Genomic DNA, 17,676 nt, shown 5'->3' with positions numbered 1-17,676 from the left:
TTCAGAAATGAACACAATTTCAATAAAATATATTTTAATGTTTTACATCAAGAATTGAGAAAAATCCATTGACTTGAATCACTCCTGGTCAACAACAGAAACAAAATCTTACTTTTCATCATCTTTAAAAAGTGAGTGATCACAGTATGTTTTCATCACGGTTCATTAGGACACAAGTCTCATCTTTGTTGTTTTCCCTCTTTCACCGCTTCACGTGCACGTGGGTTCAGCCCTCCTGCTCAGCCTTGACCGAGTAGAGGTCGCTGCGACGCTGCACTGTGATGGGAATCTGTTGTCGGACGTCACCTAAATACTCAAGGTCTGAAAACAGGCAAAAAACACACACGGCATTTTTAAAGTTCTGAAAAAATAACACGTTCTCATTGGTTAGTTCTCTATTTTTTTTAACATGGTAATGAATAATAATAGACACTCAAGATATTTTCAGTTAATGACCCGGGTGATACTCTGAAATCTGGCCCACATCCGGCCCTTGGACTCACCGATATCGGCGTAAACCACAGCCTCATCTGAGCCGGCCTTGGAGATCACCTCCCCCCTTTAAAAAAAAACAAAAAAAAAAAAACACTAGTGAGGAATCCACTTACAACGAGAGAATCAATTTGACAAAAAGAAAAGTTCAATTTTCCCTGAAAGACAAACTCACGGTTGGAAAGTTGTTTTGTTTATCTACTAATCAACCTGCACAATAAATCCACACTGCAGTGTCTTGGTGTCTCACCACGGGTTGACCACCATGCTGTGACCCCAGGCCACGTAGGAAGCAGCTTCATCTCTGGCAGGAGATGCCGTAGCAACGTACACTTGGTTGTCAAGCGCCCTAAAAACAAGCAGAAGCAACGCGGGGACATCAGTGACGAATGATGTAACAGCAAATTCATTTGGCTGAACATTGATGTGATCCAACGGTGCTTCATGATTCTCAAAGAAATTCTAGCCTTGGTTTATTGGTTGTAGAATGTCATTTTTCCATGATTTTGCGTTTACACACGCATTCAACTGTCTTCATATGAAAGTATTACAGTGTTAATTTTGGGATGTATTTTCTTCCCTCAACCCTTGAGGGATGTTTTAACATAAAAATATGAGGCCTGATGATTGTACACACACACACACACAGCTTTTGGTACACAAGTGCCATATATGATGGCGTTGCCATGGTTAATTATTTACTGTTTTGAAAGCAAAGTTTGACATTCCAAGATGCAGGTTATTTTTTAAGGTTAAAAATGTACACTTAAATCATGATTATGAAAAAGCTAAAAGAAAACCGACTCTTGGAACACCTCAACAAAGCATGGTTATGGAGTCTGTTTCCACCAAAAAACAACAGGTACACTCTATTTTTCCAATCACATATAATAATTTGGAAGATAATGGACGAATAAAATAAATCCAACACTGTATTTCTCCTAAATCCTGACCTTCCCCTCTGCAGCAGCTCCCAGTGTGCGGGGCCGGTGGTCATGTTGAAGGCTCCGGGGTAGACCAGCAGCTGGCATCCTGGACGCCCGCACAGCACAATGTCTTCAGCATCGACACACATAATGAAACAGAATCCATGATCCACGAGTCCTCCCTCTTACCCTTTCTGCTGTAAAGCTGCGCGAGCTCCGCAAACCTGATGTCATAACAGATGCCCACTCCCACCTTACAGAAGGCTGAGAAGAGGCAGAGTACAGGGTCAAGGGGTGAATTTAAAGTCTGAACGGCGGGTCGGATGACGAGGTCGCGTATTCCATCTTACGCGTTTCGAACACTGAGAGGCTGCTGCCGGGGCTCAGGGTCTCCGACTCCTGGAAGCGGATTTTCCCCGGAACGTCGATATCAAAAAGGTGAATCTTGATGGGAAACAGGAAAACTAAGTGTTTATATAGCAAGGGCATTTCTACGGAATTAAGAAATGGTGCGTCTTAGAACAGGGCTATTCAGTCGCGTTCTGTTAAGAGACACATTTTCAACTTGTTGGATTCCTTCACACCAACATGATGGTTTTGGTTGAAACAGTGCAGCTACACTTGAAAAAGAAAATGCACAAACACCAATTTGTTTTTTTACTTTGTCATTGTCTTTTTTGATATTCTCTGATCATGTTTAATGCTGCTTCTACATAGACATTTTTTACCTATTTCTCACATGAATCCAACTATGAGCAAGATGCATTTTGTAACTTTACCAACTTATCAATACATATTTTGCCACATTGTCCTGTGTTTATTGGTCAAATAACACGTTTTATATGCCACACTGTTCAAACGTGCAAACTATGATTTGTTGAGGCCGCAATTGGTGGGACAACAGGGAAAACAGCCTCTTTTACTGGGCATGTCATCACATATACGTATATTTTCTCCAGTTTATTACTTGCCCTCTATCTTTTGAGCTGCCAGGCAAGAGGAAAAGAGGAAGGCCAAAGAGAAGGTTTATGGAGGGAGGAGAGGACAAGCAGGCGGTTGGTGTAAGGGAGGAAGATGCGCAGAACAGAAGGTATTGGAGACAGATGATCCGCTGTGGCGTCCCCTAACGGGAGTAGCCGATAGAGGAAGAAGATTGCTTGCCCTCTTTTTAATCCACAGTGCCAATCCATTTGATCGATGATCAAACCTTTCTGTGCTTCAGTAACAGCGCTCCGTTGGGGCCGAACACCGGGCAGGTGTTGTACAGCTTCCCGCCGTCCTCCTCGGGGATGGAGCCTGGCGGACAAGGAGTCAACGTTGAATCGTCAATCACACGGACTCAGCGGTGGAAAAGAGACCCACAGACAACCCGCCTCCTCACCTCCCACCAGGTAGACCCCGTTCTCCTTGGCTGCCTCGGCCAGCATCTGGGACGACTCCCCCGGAATCCCCTCGGCGTACTCCGGGAAGAAGCTGGCTCCGTACGGGGAGTTGAAGCACTCCTGGACGGATCGCATTGACACGGGGGTGACGGTCTGACGGATGTTGATGTTTTGTGGCACGGTGGCGCAGTGCATTGCACTGCTGCCTCACAGCAAGAAGGTCCTGGGTTAGATTCCCGCCTGGGGCGCTGTTGGCACCGTGCTCCGGGCGGGTTATCTCCCAAATAGAAGCCTTTCTGTGTGGAGTTTGCATGTTCTCCCCGTGCTCACTTGGTGTTTCCTCCACCTCACGTCAGTAAGGACCCCCACCAAAAACATGCACCCATCATCGTCTGACCAGCGATGGACACTTATCACCTGTTTCCCGGGCGCGTCCACGTATGCTGCCCACTGCTCCTGGCTGTGCCTCCAGAGGAAGGACAAGCCAGGATGGGTCATATGCAGAGGATCCATTTCACCGGCCACCATCAAAGCATGTGTGTGTGTGTGTGTGTGTGTGTGTGTGTGTGTGTGTGTGTGTGTGTGCAAGCATGTGTTGTGTTGTAGTGTGGTGTGTTGCGTGACGAATAAAGACCGTTTCTGTTTTGTTTTTTAACGGCCGTGATACTCACAGGGAGGACCACCACCTTGCTGCCCTGGCCCGCAGCCTCCTGGATCAGCCTCCTGGCACTGGACAGGTTATCCGCCTTGGTCCCGGTCACACGCATCTGGACCACGGCCAGACGGAACTCTGCAAAACGGACGGAGGGGTTGGAAACGAGTGGCACCGGTGTTGCGCATTTTAAATACGACGTGTGCACTTTAATCCTTGACAGTTTCCACGCATTGACATGTTGAGCCGCGTGGTTCCATCCCACACTCACTGGACATGGCTCTGGACGCGGCGGACATAGCGCAGCAGCCGGCGCAGCGGAGTCTGCACGGGACCGTTTAGGCGGACACACGGGGTTCCGGGGTCAAGCAAAACGTCAGAGTCAAAGTACACAACGATCAACATATTCGGAAGTGTCATTCGCTATTTATATAAAGGCATATAATTAGACTTATAAGAATACGCTATTATTATATTACAAAAAATATGATATAATATAATGCAATTGTTTCTCATATATATTTAAAATCGGTGTCATTTTCTACCTAAATACCTTTAATGTGAAGTTCAAGAACTTGTGGGCGTGTCTGGGTGGCTTCCTTTCGACCAATCAAATATCGGTGCGGCATGGAGGGCGTTGACGACCCGGTTTGTTTGTTTGTTTTTTGTGACTTACCCCGAATGAACCTCACTGGTCTAATACTTTTTATATTAGCTATGGCGACGTTGTTTTTTATATAAATGTAAATAAATGAACAACTTGTCTTTGTTATCAATATATTACCGCCTTTATCCAAACTAGTTTGATTTTTATAGACTATGGAACTTACATAAAGTACAAGGTGACTTCGTATGTTAATATGTGACTAAACTGACAGCTGGGAAAAGAGGATCAGCAATGTTATAATGGTCTCTGAACTGCCAATGGGCTGTGGCACTTAGTAAGCATCGATTTATACACAGAAAACATCTTGCATTTGCTCAGAAAACACATGTAGTAAAATCTCAAATTGTTATTATTCTTTCAATTATTTGGCAAATATGCAGTTGAATTGCTCTCAATTTATTGAAAACAAGTTATTAGAAAATAAGAGTACATTAAGGTGCAACATATACATGAGACCGCAAACTTAAATGTTAGGCCTTCTGGCGAGTGGTAACATCTGTGGCATCATTTTCCAATATTATAGTGAAATGTATGAACAAATAAAACTATCATCATATCATTGCCTAGCCAAGATTATTTCAGTTAATAGAATACTGAACAAAATACAGATATAACAAATTTCAACACAATGCAGGAATTACACAGGAATGTGATGAAAAGCTGGAGTGAATAACCAGAGTGATCATCAGTCGGAATTCAAGTTTTATTGTTGCCTGGTTGAAAACTTGCATTTAGATTTATTCAGGAGGAGGCCTGTTCCCACCTGAAGGGGTGAAATAAAGAAAGCTCCCACTGGACAGAGAATTTACGAGGGTTCACTTGGGGTGGTGATAAATCTGTGAGATTTGCCGTTAATATTCCCAGGCTGACCAGGCAATTTGCCTTGTACATTTCCAAAAAGTGCTTCACTACACATTATTTATTTGAAAAAAACATTGAGTAAACAATAAAGGTAGCCATGAAAGTGGAAACAAGAACTATGTCAGCGATGTACTTCCAGTACATTTTGAACGTGCTACTATCACAGGTCACTGGCATTAGACCAATTGCATCACTGCCAAATTATCTACTGGCTAGGCTAGCAGCACACTTTAATTTTGACCATAATTGGACAACAGTGTAATAACACTTTGGAAATTTAGGAACAGTGACAAATGCCTTTTCCAGTAAAGTACATCTCTAATAAATTTAGGACCAGGCTGTAATTAAAAGGTACATAGAGTAAATCACACTTTATGCTTTTCTTCCTTTTCCACTGAGGCCACATGGCATATCCTAAGTTACAGAGGTTTTGGTACAATACAATGCAAAGAAATTCTACACTTTTGTGAAAACAGTTTGTACGTACGCAGGGAGAGAGTTGAGAATAGCTAAGATTACCACACCTGCTTTGGTAGTACTACTGCTGTCCATAGGAGACAGTTATGAGTGGTTAATTCTATATATGCAAAAGCAGAGAATAAATTATCCAGTAAAATTATCCAGTAAAGGTTTACTGCTTAGTCTAGCAACAGGAGACCATCACACCATCAGAGCTGGTTTGGAGCCAGTTAAATAACAAACATAGATTCTGTGAAGATAGGTTTCAAAATGTATGTCGCAAAGGTCCGTTCTGATATAGGGCAGTTTAAAGAATATATACATTAGATATTTATAAACATCCTCAAATAATTATTATTTAAGGCTGTGTGCTGAAAAAAAGTATCAAAACAGTTACCGCAGTAGGAAACCTGCCTCATGTGCCACCACTGCTTTATTTGGAGGGGGGTGGGGTGTGTCTCATATTTGAGTTTACAGTTTGTGACTTGTGATGTCACATTTTAACCCTTGTAACACATATTTCAAAGCGCTGTCTAATCTATGTACTCAACTCCACACTGTTCCAGGAAAAGTTAAATTAAAAACCACGAACCGGACAGCAATACTGCTCTCAATACAAGTCATTTAGGCCAAGTACTGCCTGGATTTGTGCTACAAGATCTCTACTGTAGATGCATCAAAAAGTAGAATGCACAGGTCAAACCTTTCGTCATGTACTGAATGGCTGCCAGTACGGTCATAAACCTCTCATTGTGTAGGTTGACATTAATTTAGCAGGAGTGTGCTCATTGGAGAAATGAGCTCGTTTAAGGCGGAAAGGAAATCGACTGCACTGATATTCTACGTGGAACTTTATCCCACGGCTTTAAAAAAGAAATCCAAACCTATCTTGAGAATTTCTTTAAATGAGTGAAGAGAAAGTTTGGATTCTGGAGCACCTAGTCGTTTTTTTTTTATCCCCCCCAACACCACAGCTTGTCCCACAGGTCCTCAGTCAGTGACTTCCCCCTCCCCCCGACACCCCGTGTTCCCGAAAGGCGGGACTCCACAACCAACACTGTCGCTGGATCCGTCCAGGGGAGAGGACAGATCGAGGGTGAGAGGGAGGAAAAAAACTGATTTTCGCAACCTCCCAAGATGCCTCCGCTTCCCTTTAAGAACTCTCTAGAGCGTCCAGAACTCTCATGATCTGTTGCTTAATGACTTTGGTGGCGTCTCCCGCGTTGGGGATCAGATATCTGAGGGAGACACAGAAGCAGCCGTCAATAAAGCCAGATCGAAAAAAACCGACCACTCAAAAAAAAAAACATTGAGCTCTCCGAGCAAGGTGCTCAAATTTCTACATTACATTACAAAAAAAACATTACACACGCCTTGAACTGCATTATCAAGAAGGACCCATAGATGGACTTCTAAAAATATGTCATTTGGAACATCTATCGAATATATGTGTCGCAAAGCACCTCTCCACCGCAGATATCTCCACTCCAGCTGCGTTGTTGTTGCCAAACTTGAACGTAATGAGTTCCGGGTGCTTCTTTTTGGACGTGATCTTCACCACAGAGTTGAGAGCCTGCCTCGACTGAATGTAGGAGAAGCCTTTCCGGGAGGCTATCTCCCGCAGGCAATACATGTGTGTGGCTGTGATCAACAGGTGACTAAGGGGAAAAAACAACAATAATGTATAAAAAACATTAAAAAATAAATAAAAATAAAAATCTCACAACAGAGCTAGTCTTAATTTCTAAGAATGAGGACGTCCACCCTGGAATTCAAAACATTCAGGAAAAAATAAATTCTGGATTGGATATTGGAGGAAAAGAAAGTGAGAAGTAAAGTAGGACATTTAACAATAACAGCAGAATTTATTTTTGTTTCCAACAAATTTTGACAAGTGATGTTGTTGACTATGTATTTCTTACTGTAGTGTTTGTTTGAGCAGTTGGAGCAGGGTACATTCATATGGGCATCTTAAACAAAGTGCATCAATAAAAAATAGCTAATTTAAAGCTTGCTGGTTGTTAAAGTGAATAAAAATATCAGATTGGTCTCGACAGACACTCAAGGTTTTAATACTGAACAGTATTGTGGAGTATTGGAAAAAAAAAAGTGGTATTGTGTCATCTCTAGTTTTAATTACAGTCAAGGCTACATGGACATGTTCCATGTGGCAATGATGGATTTAGGTGAGAACCTTGAACACAATGTTATTCTAAAACAAGAATCAAAGACATGGATTTGAGACTGACCTTGGGAACATGTGGCCCGTCTCTTTCACCTCGTTGCATGGAATGTGATGCTTCACATCCGGCTTGTTGATCCAGGTCTGAATGTTGACGATCTCCTTTCTGTCATCGTCCGACATGGATGAACTATCAATCTCATCTGGGGAGACACCACATCATGCACAGGCTGCACCCATTTGGTTTTGTTTGGCTTACAAAAAGGTCTTCCACAGTGAGTTCTATTCAAGGGAAATGTGCATATTTACACACTGGCTCTGCCAGCGGAGCTACAGCCCTATGCTGGTTATGACTTCCGCTCTACGACACCTGCTTCACTGACTACATAGCTTAACTAACCCAGAGCAGTTGTTTCCCGAGTGAAGGTAGGGGTATACATTTATGCCCCAATCCATTCTATTAATTCAGGGGTGCTCACACCTTTTGGGCTTTCAAGCTACTTTTAAAATGACCAGGTCAAAATGATGACTTGTACTGAATGGAGTCGGCCAGGGTTGCATAGTCCAGACAGTAGCTGCTGGAAGCCAGCCTTCAGCAGGCTTCCAAATGATAATCAGTCATGGTGGAACGGTATTTGGACTTAATAATCTTCATGTTGGAAAAGTCTGACTCGAATAAATAAGTAGAGCTGAATAATGCAGTCAAGGAGGGAGCACATTTCCTCATGTTTGCGTACTTTCCTCTGTGAGTAAGTTCCAAAACTGTCCATGAGCCCTGCACTTCAGATGAATGTCAGCCTGTAGTGTCAACATCTCATCCTCCACTGAAGACGAGTTCAGGTGAAACAGTGTTGCAATTTTTGATGCGAGTGAATCAACCTCAATATCTTCCCTAAATGGGTAGCACATAAATGTAGGGATTGGCTCGAGTAGAGCAAAGTCTTGAAACTGTTTGTCAAAGTCTGGCAGACAATTTTCAATCAGCTCTGTGTAGCGCCCAATGAGAAGTTGCGTGCACGCCTTCCCTTGGGTCTCCAGCTCTGATGCGAGGTTTTGAAAGTTCCCCAAATCATGGCGCTTGCAGCTTTGAGGACAGAAGTTGCAGTTTTCGTTTGAAAGCATTAACTAAACTGATCATATTGACCACCGTTTTGTCTTTTCCTTGCAGCTCTAAATTAAGCTCATTCAAGAGGTTGGTCAGATTGATCACATTTTTATATATTTGTTTTTGAATGGCGTGCGATCTACCCGCACTACCTTTGCGATCAACCGGTCGATCGCGATCGATGTATTGGACACCCCTGTATTAATTGAATGTAGTCTTGTAGTTTAATTTAATATGATACGAAGGCAGCTTTACGCCAGCAGTAGCTTGCAGTTGGACCTTACCTGTGTCATACTCCTCCTCGTCTCCGATACTGAACACTGGCTTCACGCCCCTGTATGGCTTTCCAACACGGTCACTGCTGCTTACATGCCTGGAGATGCAAGATACTGTGAGGACATAATAATAATAATAATAATAATAATAATAATAAAAAAAATTAAAATAATAATAATAATAATATTAATATGGGATGGATGGATGGATAATAACACAAAGTCAGATCAAGCAGTAGGAGAAGCATGAACGCGCATAGATCTGGTGCAAAGGGACCGTTACATGTCTTAGAGCTGCTCAATTTAAAAGAAAGCTAAAACATTGTGGATGTCCTTTGACAAGACAGACAGCTAAAATATAACAAGTTACAAATATAACAAAGTAATGCTGTTTAAAGACAAGGAAACAGACTGAAACAGGACGTTTCTACTTAAGTGCAAGGTAGGTGTATGATATCCAGGGCTTTTTAGAGCAGCTATAAAGATATAAGGTGCTTATCAAATTACAGTTGAGCTCACTTTGCCCAGCCCTGGCCATCACCATAAAGATTAATAATGAAATGGAACAACAGAACTTCATCTTCAAGCAAACAGCAATGATAGAGGTTAAACCTAAAATAGCTCAGTCAAGTCTGGAAACGGAGACAACGGCTACAGTGAGTCTTGGATGTTAGAATAACTTTCAAGGAGGACAAATACAAGCTCCAGCGAAAGATCCTCGAATAGGAGCAGAATACTGTTAGTGTAAGCTTGAAGACGGACTTGAGAGTGACGGACTCAACTTCTATCCAGCCGACCCACGTTTGTAATAGTCGTTATGAGAGTGAGAGGTGAGGACGGAAATGTTGATACTAAGCATGCACTAATATGGCGCAGGCCGTGTTTGAATATGCATGAATCCTGGGTTTGAAACAGCCACTCCCCGGGAGCTATGTGGGTCTGGAGCCAGTGGACATGCTAGTGACAAACGGCTGAGCGCTGGGGAACTCTTACCGATCTGGAAGCACCTTCTCTGGCCAGGGCAAAGTGAAAGACATTCTAATGTGGAATAAGGCACAAGGTAGGGTAAGGGGTGTGGGCTTCAACTCGTCTTAAATTAAACTGAACAACACGTCTTGTCGTAATGCCCCTGAGTGGGGCATAACGACTGGAGATCCAGCAGTGGAGTCTGTGACGAAGCATCATGTGGCAAGTCTTATTGTCCTTAACTAAATGTGTGTACTTGCCGCACTCCTCTTTGTATTCCAACCGTTCAAGGTTAAAAAGTAGCTGGAGCTCACCGGTCCACGGGCGTGGAGGTGTTCTCGATGAAGCTGATCATCTTCTCCTTCACGTTGACAGACCGCGACTTGAGGGCAAATGTCATTTTGTTGACCAAAGACTTGACACCTTTGCCGTCGCTGCTCATCGACTCTCCCTGTATTGTTGGGAGGGCGAAAGCTGACATGAGAAGGACTAAATTGGTACTTAAAAAATATAACTAGAGCAGTCACAATTATTACATAATCGTCGTTACATCGTCGTTACATTCCACCACCACACGTTTCTATCCAAATTGAAGGGGAACTTTAAGCAAATATAAGCAATTAAAAAAAAAACATGAGATATGTTCCACTGTTCAATATCAATTGATAGCTCCTCTGCAAAAGAGAGACATTTATTAACACAAGGTTATAAGCTCATACTTTATAATCATAGTGGCAGTAAATTAGCAAAAAGTACCATTAAACTGTTTATTGCAAAAATTTGTAAGACTGGAAACTAAAAAGCCAGGATGGTGACAAAGGTCTACTCGCGAGTTCCCTCCGTTTCAAAGGCTTGTGGCTACTCACGTCAGCAGAACTGAGGCTGCTGTGCGACCCTGAGGTGCTGACAATCCAGTGGACATATGAAGAGTCAAGCCCCTCGATGTTCATATCTACCAGGTGCTGCTGGAGAGCTAAGAGATAAAGAAATAACAACATGACTCATTTGTCAATCATCTCAACTTTGTAATCAGATTTGTCCTTATTCTCACACTAACCCACTTACCCATGAAACCTCCTTTTGCAATGCTGACATATTCTTTGTTTTTCTATAACAGAGAGTTAACAAAGGAATCAATACAGGGTAGGTACTAGGGCTGAACGATTAATCTAATTCAAACCGACATCGCACTTTTACAGTAACAAATCAACACACAATTTTTAAATCCTAAAGCCTACAATAAAAAAAAGTGTTTTTTATTCATGTCACACAATCTAACCAATAGGGCCAAGCAGGGCCGGCTCTTCCTATAGGTGAGATAGGCGGACGCCTAGCGTGCTATCCCGGGGGTAGGGGGATTCGAGCTTGAAGTTAAATCAATGAGTCAATATTCTACTGTGACTGAAGGTTTTTCTTCTTACAATTCAATAGTTTTATAAAGATATGCTATTCATATCAATTCATACATCAATTCATCCATTTTTGTGTTGGTCATACTATAGAATGATTTATTGTTTGTGTTTAGTGAGTAATACACAAGATAAGGAACTTAAGGAAAAATAGCATACTAAATCGCAATCACACCACTGGTCTAAGAAAAAAAAAAAAAAAAAAAAAAAAAAAAAATCCCAATTTGATTATTTTCCCAAATCGTTAAGCCCTAGTACTGTAGGTACATCGACAAGGACGGAGACGATTTGATAATAAAATTGCCTTGAAACAATGACTCAACAGGACACAACAAGAACTAAATCAGAGCCTCCCAACTACCAACCACCAATTCCTCTTTTTTGTGCAGTTATCATTTCTAGCCATCTCATTTCATGTTCTACTTATATTACATTTCCCTGACCTGCAGGAAATGAGCCAACACCATGTTCATGTACATGTCCTCCTCTTCCCTCCCGCTGCCCATGAAGCACAGATGCTCTCCGCTGGCGATGGAGCCTGACTCCAGAGACTGCTTCTGGGCTTCCAACAGAGACTTCACAGATAGGGCGAACTCTGACGGATTCTGAAGCATCTGGAAAATCACGAACACATCGGGAAAGGACCAACACCGTGTCACGTCACCTTTGCTTAAGTTTCACCACCATTAACTCAGACTTTGTTGTCACATACTCACCAGGTCAGAGTCCAGGTGGAATGCGGTGGACAAATGTCCCGCATTATACTGCTCTGCAGGTCGACAATCCACCACAAAAAAGCGTACTCCGTCCTAAAAATAAACAAACAATAATACACAATACAACCAATAACCACCATGCAAAGCCGATGCATCATTGTGGGTAAACACATTGCTAGCTCAAATGTATTGATAGGAACATCATATGAAACATTATCTACTACATAGTGTGTACTTAGTGTACGAAATACTATGCGATTTGTGATGCAGCATGGAGTGTTGCTAACCTGCTGCAGTTGGTTGGCCTGCAGGATCTCTGGGACAGAAACAGGGAGACACAGAGCCTGGCTCAGGTCCATATCCTCCTCTTTCAGAGCCACCAGGCTGCTGCCAAACAGATTCTGGTTCTCCTGCAGGGACAACACACAGGTCACTGCTCTATGGGCTCTACCAACTCCTCCCGAGGAGGAATCACGACCCTCCCATTCTCCTTACGACTTTGCTTACCTTTCTGAGCGACAAAGGGGTCTTGCTGTAGTAATACTGGGCCAGAGAAAACAAGTCTTCAATGTCCTCACTCTCCAGGAGCGCAGGAGAGCCTTCCAGAATTCCTAAAACAGACAGACATTTCTTTGACTCCATTACCACTAAGTTATTAAGCAGATTTAACAATAAATAGCCAACAGAGCAAACTTACTGATAATTTCTTCTTTGCCGTCACTCTCCTGTGAGAGGATGGCCTCTCTGAGGGGAAGTGAGAAAAGAAAGGCCTTTAAAAATCTGCATTAACAAAAGCCAAACAGCATGTTGTGCTGTGCAGGACTCAAATGTAGGGACCTACTTGGCGTTGACGAGGATGATGAGCATGAGGAAGAAAATAAGGAAGGCGTCAGCCTGCTGGAGGTAGTTGTCCCACAAGGCCTGGGTGACGTCGGGAAGGCAGTTGCTAGCAAACAGACTGCCCAGCTAGAGTGGACACGCACACACACACACACACAGACAGACACACACAGACACACAGACACACACACACACACACACACACACACACACACACACACACACACACACACACACACACACACACACACACACACACACACACACACACACACACACCTCAAAATCCTGAATCCAAAGGAAGTTACATTCGCTATGACCTGCCAGAGCTCTGTGTGCACACAAACCCAGCTGATGGCATAGGTATCGGGTGTGATCTTTTTGGTGTCGAGGAAGGAGCAGAGCTCTGGTTCGTGGTACTGCAGCAGTAGCCTGTACAGGTGAAAAGGTCGGCCTTTTGGCACACAGTCCCTGAGGGTGGACAAAAGGAAATTTGACAGTATAAGTCTAGTATAATAACATCACAATGACAGTATAAAATGATACTGCATAGAGAATGAGAGAGCAGGCAATTACCTCGGGATGTATTTGTTCATGATGGCGTAGAAGCAGTTGTAGAGGTCACTGCGCGGCAGCTGAAGGCCCAACAGCGGTTTGAGCAGGTGTGGCCAGCTCAGATCTGGGGTGAAGGTGATGTTCCGGGACTTGCAGTAGAATGTGATAACTGACTCCACATCTGACACCACCTCACTCCTCTCTTCTTCTGACACTCCAAGCTGGTCTAAATACAGACACGAAGACTTTGTTAACATTTGTTTCTCCTCAACAAAACTCGATGGCACCCATATCTGGGCCTGATTGTGGAATTACCTGGTAGTAAATAAGAACAACCACTAATTAACACACTAATGGGCCATACCCTTTTTTTGAGCCAATCAGCACTTAACTGCCAGTGCAATTTGAAGTTGTACAATGTATAAACTAGGCTTAAGGTCTTGTAGTTACTGTTTATACACAAAAACGTTCTTTGCCACTTTCGCCAAGGTGGTGACAAATTAATATGAGGGGATGCAAGTACCTAAAGAAAGCACCGCATAGTGAAAATCTCTAATGTCAGCACTGTATGACTCCCTGCATTGTTCACTGTTTTTCATGGAGGTAGATAGCAACAAAGATGCTTCATGTTTTACCAATCATTTCCATTGGCTCTATGCGTTATTATTGATCGCACCACAACTGACAGGCAGAGATGAAAGCCCCTTAAATATCATCACCATGACCTTACCTATAGAGAACCCCTCACAAAACGAAACCACTTCTAAACTAATACCCACACACATCACCAAGAGATCAACAAGTGCTACATGGCTGGACAATTTGATTTACAAATGGCGTTTCAATTTAAGTAGCATTAAAAACAGCATTCAATTAACTTTAGAACGGAAAGTGGTAATTGATTAAAATAACTGGCGAAACTGGAATAGCAGTAATTCGAACGGTTAGAATTGCTTGGGTATAAAAACATTTCAAGGCGATCCCTAACCCATCCCTGATTAATTATGAGGCACAAGCCGAGGCACTCACCGATCAGCTGTTTGCTGCGGTCGTGAATAAGTGTCTGTTCTGGCAGGTCCAGGACCCCATCCCAAGGAGACAGGCTGTCTCCTTTGCCAGCCACATTCAAAGCGATCTGCAAACACAAAAAAAAACAATGGTTCTTTTGATAGTGGTGCAGGCAGAGAGGCGCACAAAAAATTTAAAAAACACAGGAGACCAATACCTTAGCCAACATATCCTACATCAGAATGACTGATTTAGGCTGCTTATATTGCCAAGATAATATATGTTGGCAAATGTTGGCAAACTGCAATCGGCATTATTCTGTGTTATTTTTGGCGTTTTTTGTCCTTATATTTTTCAAATGTAATGATAACGTAAATGACCTGTAAAGCACAATTTAAAGTGTGCTGAATAAGAACTGATGTTGCTCATTGCCACTGTAACGGTGCCCGGTGCTTTTCCCCCCGTCTGGAGAAATCCTCAAAAAGAATAAATAAAGCACCTTAATACCCGTTTCCAGGTCATTCTGAAAAGGGCTCTCTCTCTTTCTTCCCTTGGTTCACTTCAGATATTGGAGGAACAACGGGGCGCTGCAGAGTGCACTCAGACACACCTGGTGGATGGTGGGGGAACTGTCCCGTGGGTACCACCACCGCCTCCCTTTTCTGGGGAGCAGAGACCCAGGCCAGGATGGGCTTTCTCTGGGATAATAACATGATTAGATCCTTTTATTTTTTTATTTTGCCATCCTTTTAAAACGGCCAATTAAGCAATTGTTTTAACCGAACATCCACGCTGTGGCCAGTGAGACCCGGTGCTCCATCCTGGGCCATGTTTGCAAAGACTTGCAAATGACTTCTTTTACATCCTCCTGCTTGCCGGTTGCGTCCGGTTTAAAACCAAAATAATCCCATATAGGAGTGCAGAGGGAGAGGGAGACAGGGGCGCATTGGAGAGGCCCCCCCGGCGATTAATCGATAATCGCCGGTTGTTGGGCTGACGGTTGCCGGTAGGAAAATTTAGACATATTGCCCAACCCTAATATGTTATTGGACAAGAATAACTATACACCAAGAACTGATAATCAACAGATTGAAATGGCTTTTTAAATAAGTGTCCCAATAACAGTGAATTAATTATAGAGGCAAATAAGGAAGCTGAATCAGATTTCACAACAGATTAGCAGCATAAGCACATTAGAAGCCTATTTGAAGAATAAATAGATAAGATCTCTTTTGTTTGGGCTGTGGAAATATCAAGTGGGTTACTAGGGTTAAATGTTTTTCTTTAGACACGGCTTGTAGCACATATTTTGTGATATTTTCAGGTGGCATAATGCTGTAAATCGGTAAGATAAAAAAAGCAAGAAGACATGATATTTCCTAATTTCACAATGACTCTTTGGAATCATGTCGTTTTGGTTTCCAGTCAAGATCACCTTGCAGTAGAAACCCGTAGGCGTGCTATGAAATAATGACATTGCTAAGCAGGACACATTCCACACATTCTTAAAACACTATCTACCATGAATAGAAGAATAAAAGCTGTCAGTCTCTTTTGTCAGAAACAATCTCAAGAGTTGTTTAACTTTTGCAAAGCAACCTGACATAAATGAAATATTGAGTCTCACACAGCAGACACCAGATGTTAAGTAACATTTTATATGGTTGTGTAACATAATCATGACTGAAAAATATATGACAAATATGTTCCTCTTTTTTCAAGTGATAAATCAGTTTAAGGAAAGTGATTTTATCTGAAAAGGGAGTTAATGTGAATCAGAGCCCTTCGGGATATATCAAAGCCCTGAACATAGATCTGTCACTGCCACACTAACCCTCAATCTAAAATTGTCTATAAGCTGTCACCTTACCTTCCACATGGTGGCCCTTTGTTCAACTGTGATCTCCTGGACTGGGATGACAGCCGTCTCCATCTCCATGTCCATGTCAGAGCCGCCGGAATCCAGAGCCTCAGCCAGATCCTGGTCCCTGCAGTCAGAATGTTCAATGTCAACGGAAATGTTGATGAGGAAAAGATATGAATGAGAGAATAAGACACCTTCTCCTAAAATCTATGCTTGACTATGGGACCACTTGTGCAAGATATGCCATCTGTCAGTCTGTAGTCTGTGTTGCAGCTCTTAACTCTATATGTTACTTGTAGATTTTGACAGAGACAGATAATTAAAGCAATTCACATCAAAACAATAGGGAATAATAATTACAAAAAAGGTAACGTGCACTCTCACTGCTCACACTGTCAAAAATTGTGCAAGTTTGCATACATATGTCAAATAAAATCGGGACATAGATATAATGTGTACCACGGTGGAAAGCAAAATGTTTCCTAACTTAAACAAATTCAATATTGCAAAATACGAGTATTGGCAATGCTAATGAGTTTATGGTCAGACGTTGTCCCTTAAAGTTTGTAATGTTTTTTTACCGTTACTTCACCAATTTCTGCGTCAAACGAGCTGACTTAGCTAAGCTAGCAGCTAATGTAGCTAGCCGACACTACGACACGGGCATCTTTAATTCGCACAGCGAGAGAAGACGCCGCGCTAATCTCCGTGGTGATGTAAACGGACATGTGACATTCCACGGGTGGAACGCCACGCGGCGGACTGACAGCCGGAACCTCGACCCGTTCGACGTCGGTCCGATAAAGACAAGTCTCTCACCAACTGCCGGACAGAACTTCCTCCGCGGCGTCCGCCATTGTTGTGTTGACGGGCCACGTCACTGCGTCCGCACGTGTCACGTGACCCATCGTGGGGGGGGGGGGGGGCAAATATATATAGATATATAATTTTATAATTTTATAATTTTTATTTTTAATACGTATTTCCCTTTTATTATGTATTTATTTCAATATTCTATGTTTATTTCCATGACTATTGTTGTAACGTTAGGACACAGTGATTACAATCCTGTCCCTTCTATGTCAATAATAATGATAAATCATAAATACTATATCTGTCATGAATAAAACCTGAATCTGATTTTACTGTATGATGGACACAGTTCAGCGGATCAGTTATTGATTTTCGAATAGGTTTTTTTTTTACAATAGTTACTTTTTTATAATAGAATTGCATATTTCCTTATAATATAATCATCAAATATTTTATAGTTTTTTTATAATAGTAGTGATAACATTTCCATTTTTTAAAAACAGC

The 17,676-nt window shown here is 42.3% G+C and overlaps 2 protein-coding genes across 3 annotated transcripts; both read right to left on the bottom strand.

The window, feature by feature from the left end:
* Window positions 1-23: 23 nt before the first annotated feature.
* Window positions 24-3,807, bottom strand: nit2 (nitrilase family, member 2). The gene is made up of 10 exons (XM_080017067.1): window positions 3,724-3,807; window positions 3,472-3,590; window positions 2,800-2,920; window positions 2,626-2,714; window positions 1,769-1,862; window positions 1,608-1,682; window positions 1,446-1,524; window positions 743-841; window positions 504-559; window positions 24-321 (listed from the first exon to the last, which is right to left on the bottom strand). The coding sequence occupies exons 1-10, from the start codon at window positions 3,749-3,751 to the stop codon at window positions 227-229; spliced, it is 855 nt and encodes a 284-aa protein (XP_079873193.1). The 5' UTR covers window positions 3,752-3,807; the 3' UTR covers window positions 24-226.
* A 724-nt stretch (window positions 3,808-4,531) lies between these two features.
* tbc1d23 (TBC1 domain family, member 23) lies at window positions 4,532-17,216 on the bottom strand (the record flags this gene model as incomplete). 2 transcript variants are annotated; one of them, XM_080012830.1, is made up of 19 exons in its annotated part: window positions 4,532-6,677; window positions 6,903-7,097; window positions 7,689-7,824; window positions 9,011-9,099; window positions 9,995-10,039; window positions 10,282-10,418; window positions 10,834-10,940; window positions 11,033-11,075; window positions 11,820-11,990; window positions 12,093-12,185; window positions 12,380-12,502; window positions 12,600-12,703; window positions 12,790-12,836; window positions 12,934-13,058; window positions 13,280-13,403; window positions 13,509-13,713; window positions 14,517-14,622; window positions 16,366-16,483; window positions 17,179-17,216. In XM_080012830.1, the coding sequence occupies 19 exons, from the start codon at window positions 17,214-17,216 to the stop codon at window positions 6,593-6,595; spliced, it is 2,091 nt and encodes a 696-aa protein (XP_079868956.1). In that variant the 3' UTR covers window positions 4,532-6,592. The 2 variants fall into 2 exon arrangements, with proteins under 2 accessions (XP_079868956.1, XP_079868957.1); XM_080012831.1 differs by lacking the exon at window positions 9,995-10,039.
* Between the last annotated feature and the right edge of the window lie 460 nt (window positions 17,217-17,676).

This window comes from Zeus faber, assembly GCF_960531495.2.
Source record: "Zeus faber genome assembly, chromosome: 1".
Lineage (NCBI taxonomy): Eukaryota > Metazoa > Chordata > Actinopteri > Zeiformes > Zeidae > Zeus > Zeus faber.
Note: the sequence above shows the minus strand (reverse complement) of the source record. Positions and strands in the feature narration are given on the sequence as shown.

Excerpts from the sequence above, each read along its gene's own strand:
- nit2 (XM_080017067.1), bottom strand. The coding sequence starts at position 3,751 with ATGTCCGCCGCGTCCAGAGCCATGTCCA. Across the intron at positions 2,715-2,799 it reads CGGGGTCTACCTGGTGGGAG|GCTCCATCCCCGAGGAGGAC; the intron begins GTGAGGAGGCGG and ends CTTGTCCGCCAG. Across the intron at positions 842-1,445 it reads GAGCTGCTGCAGAGGGGAAG|GGCGCTTGACAACCAAGTGT; the intron begins GTCAGGATTTAG and ends GCTTGTTTTTAG.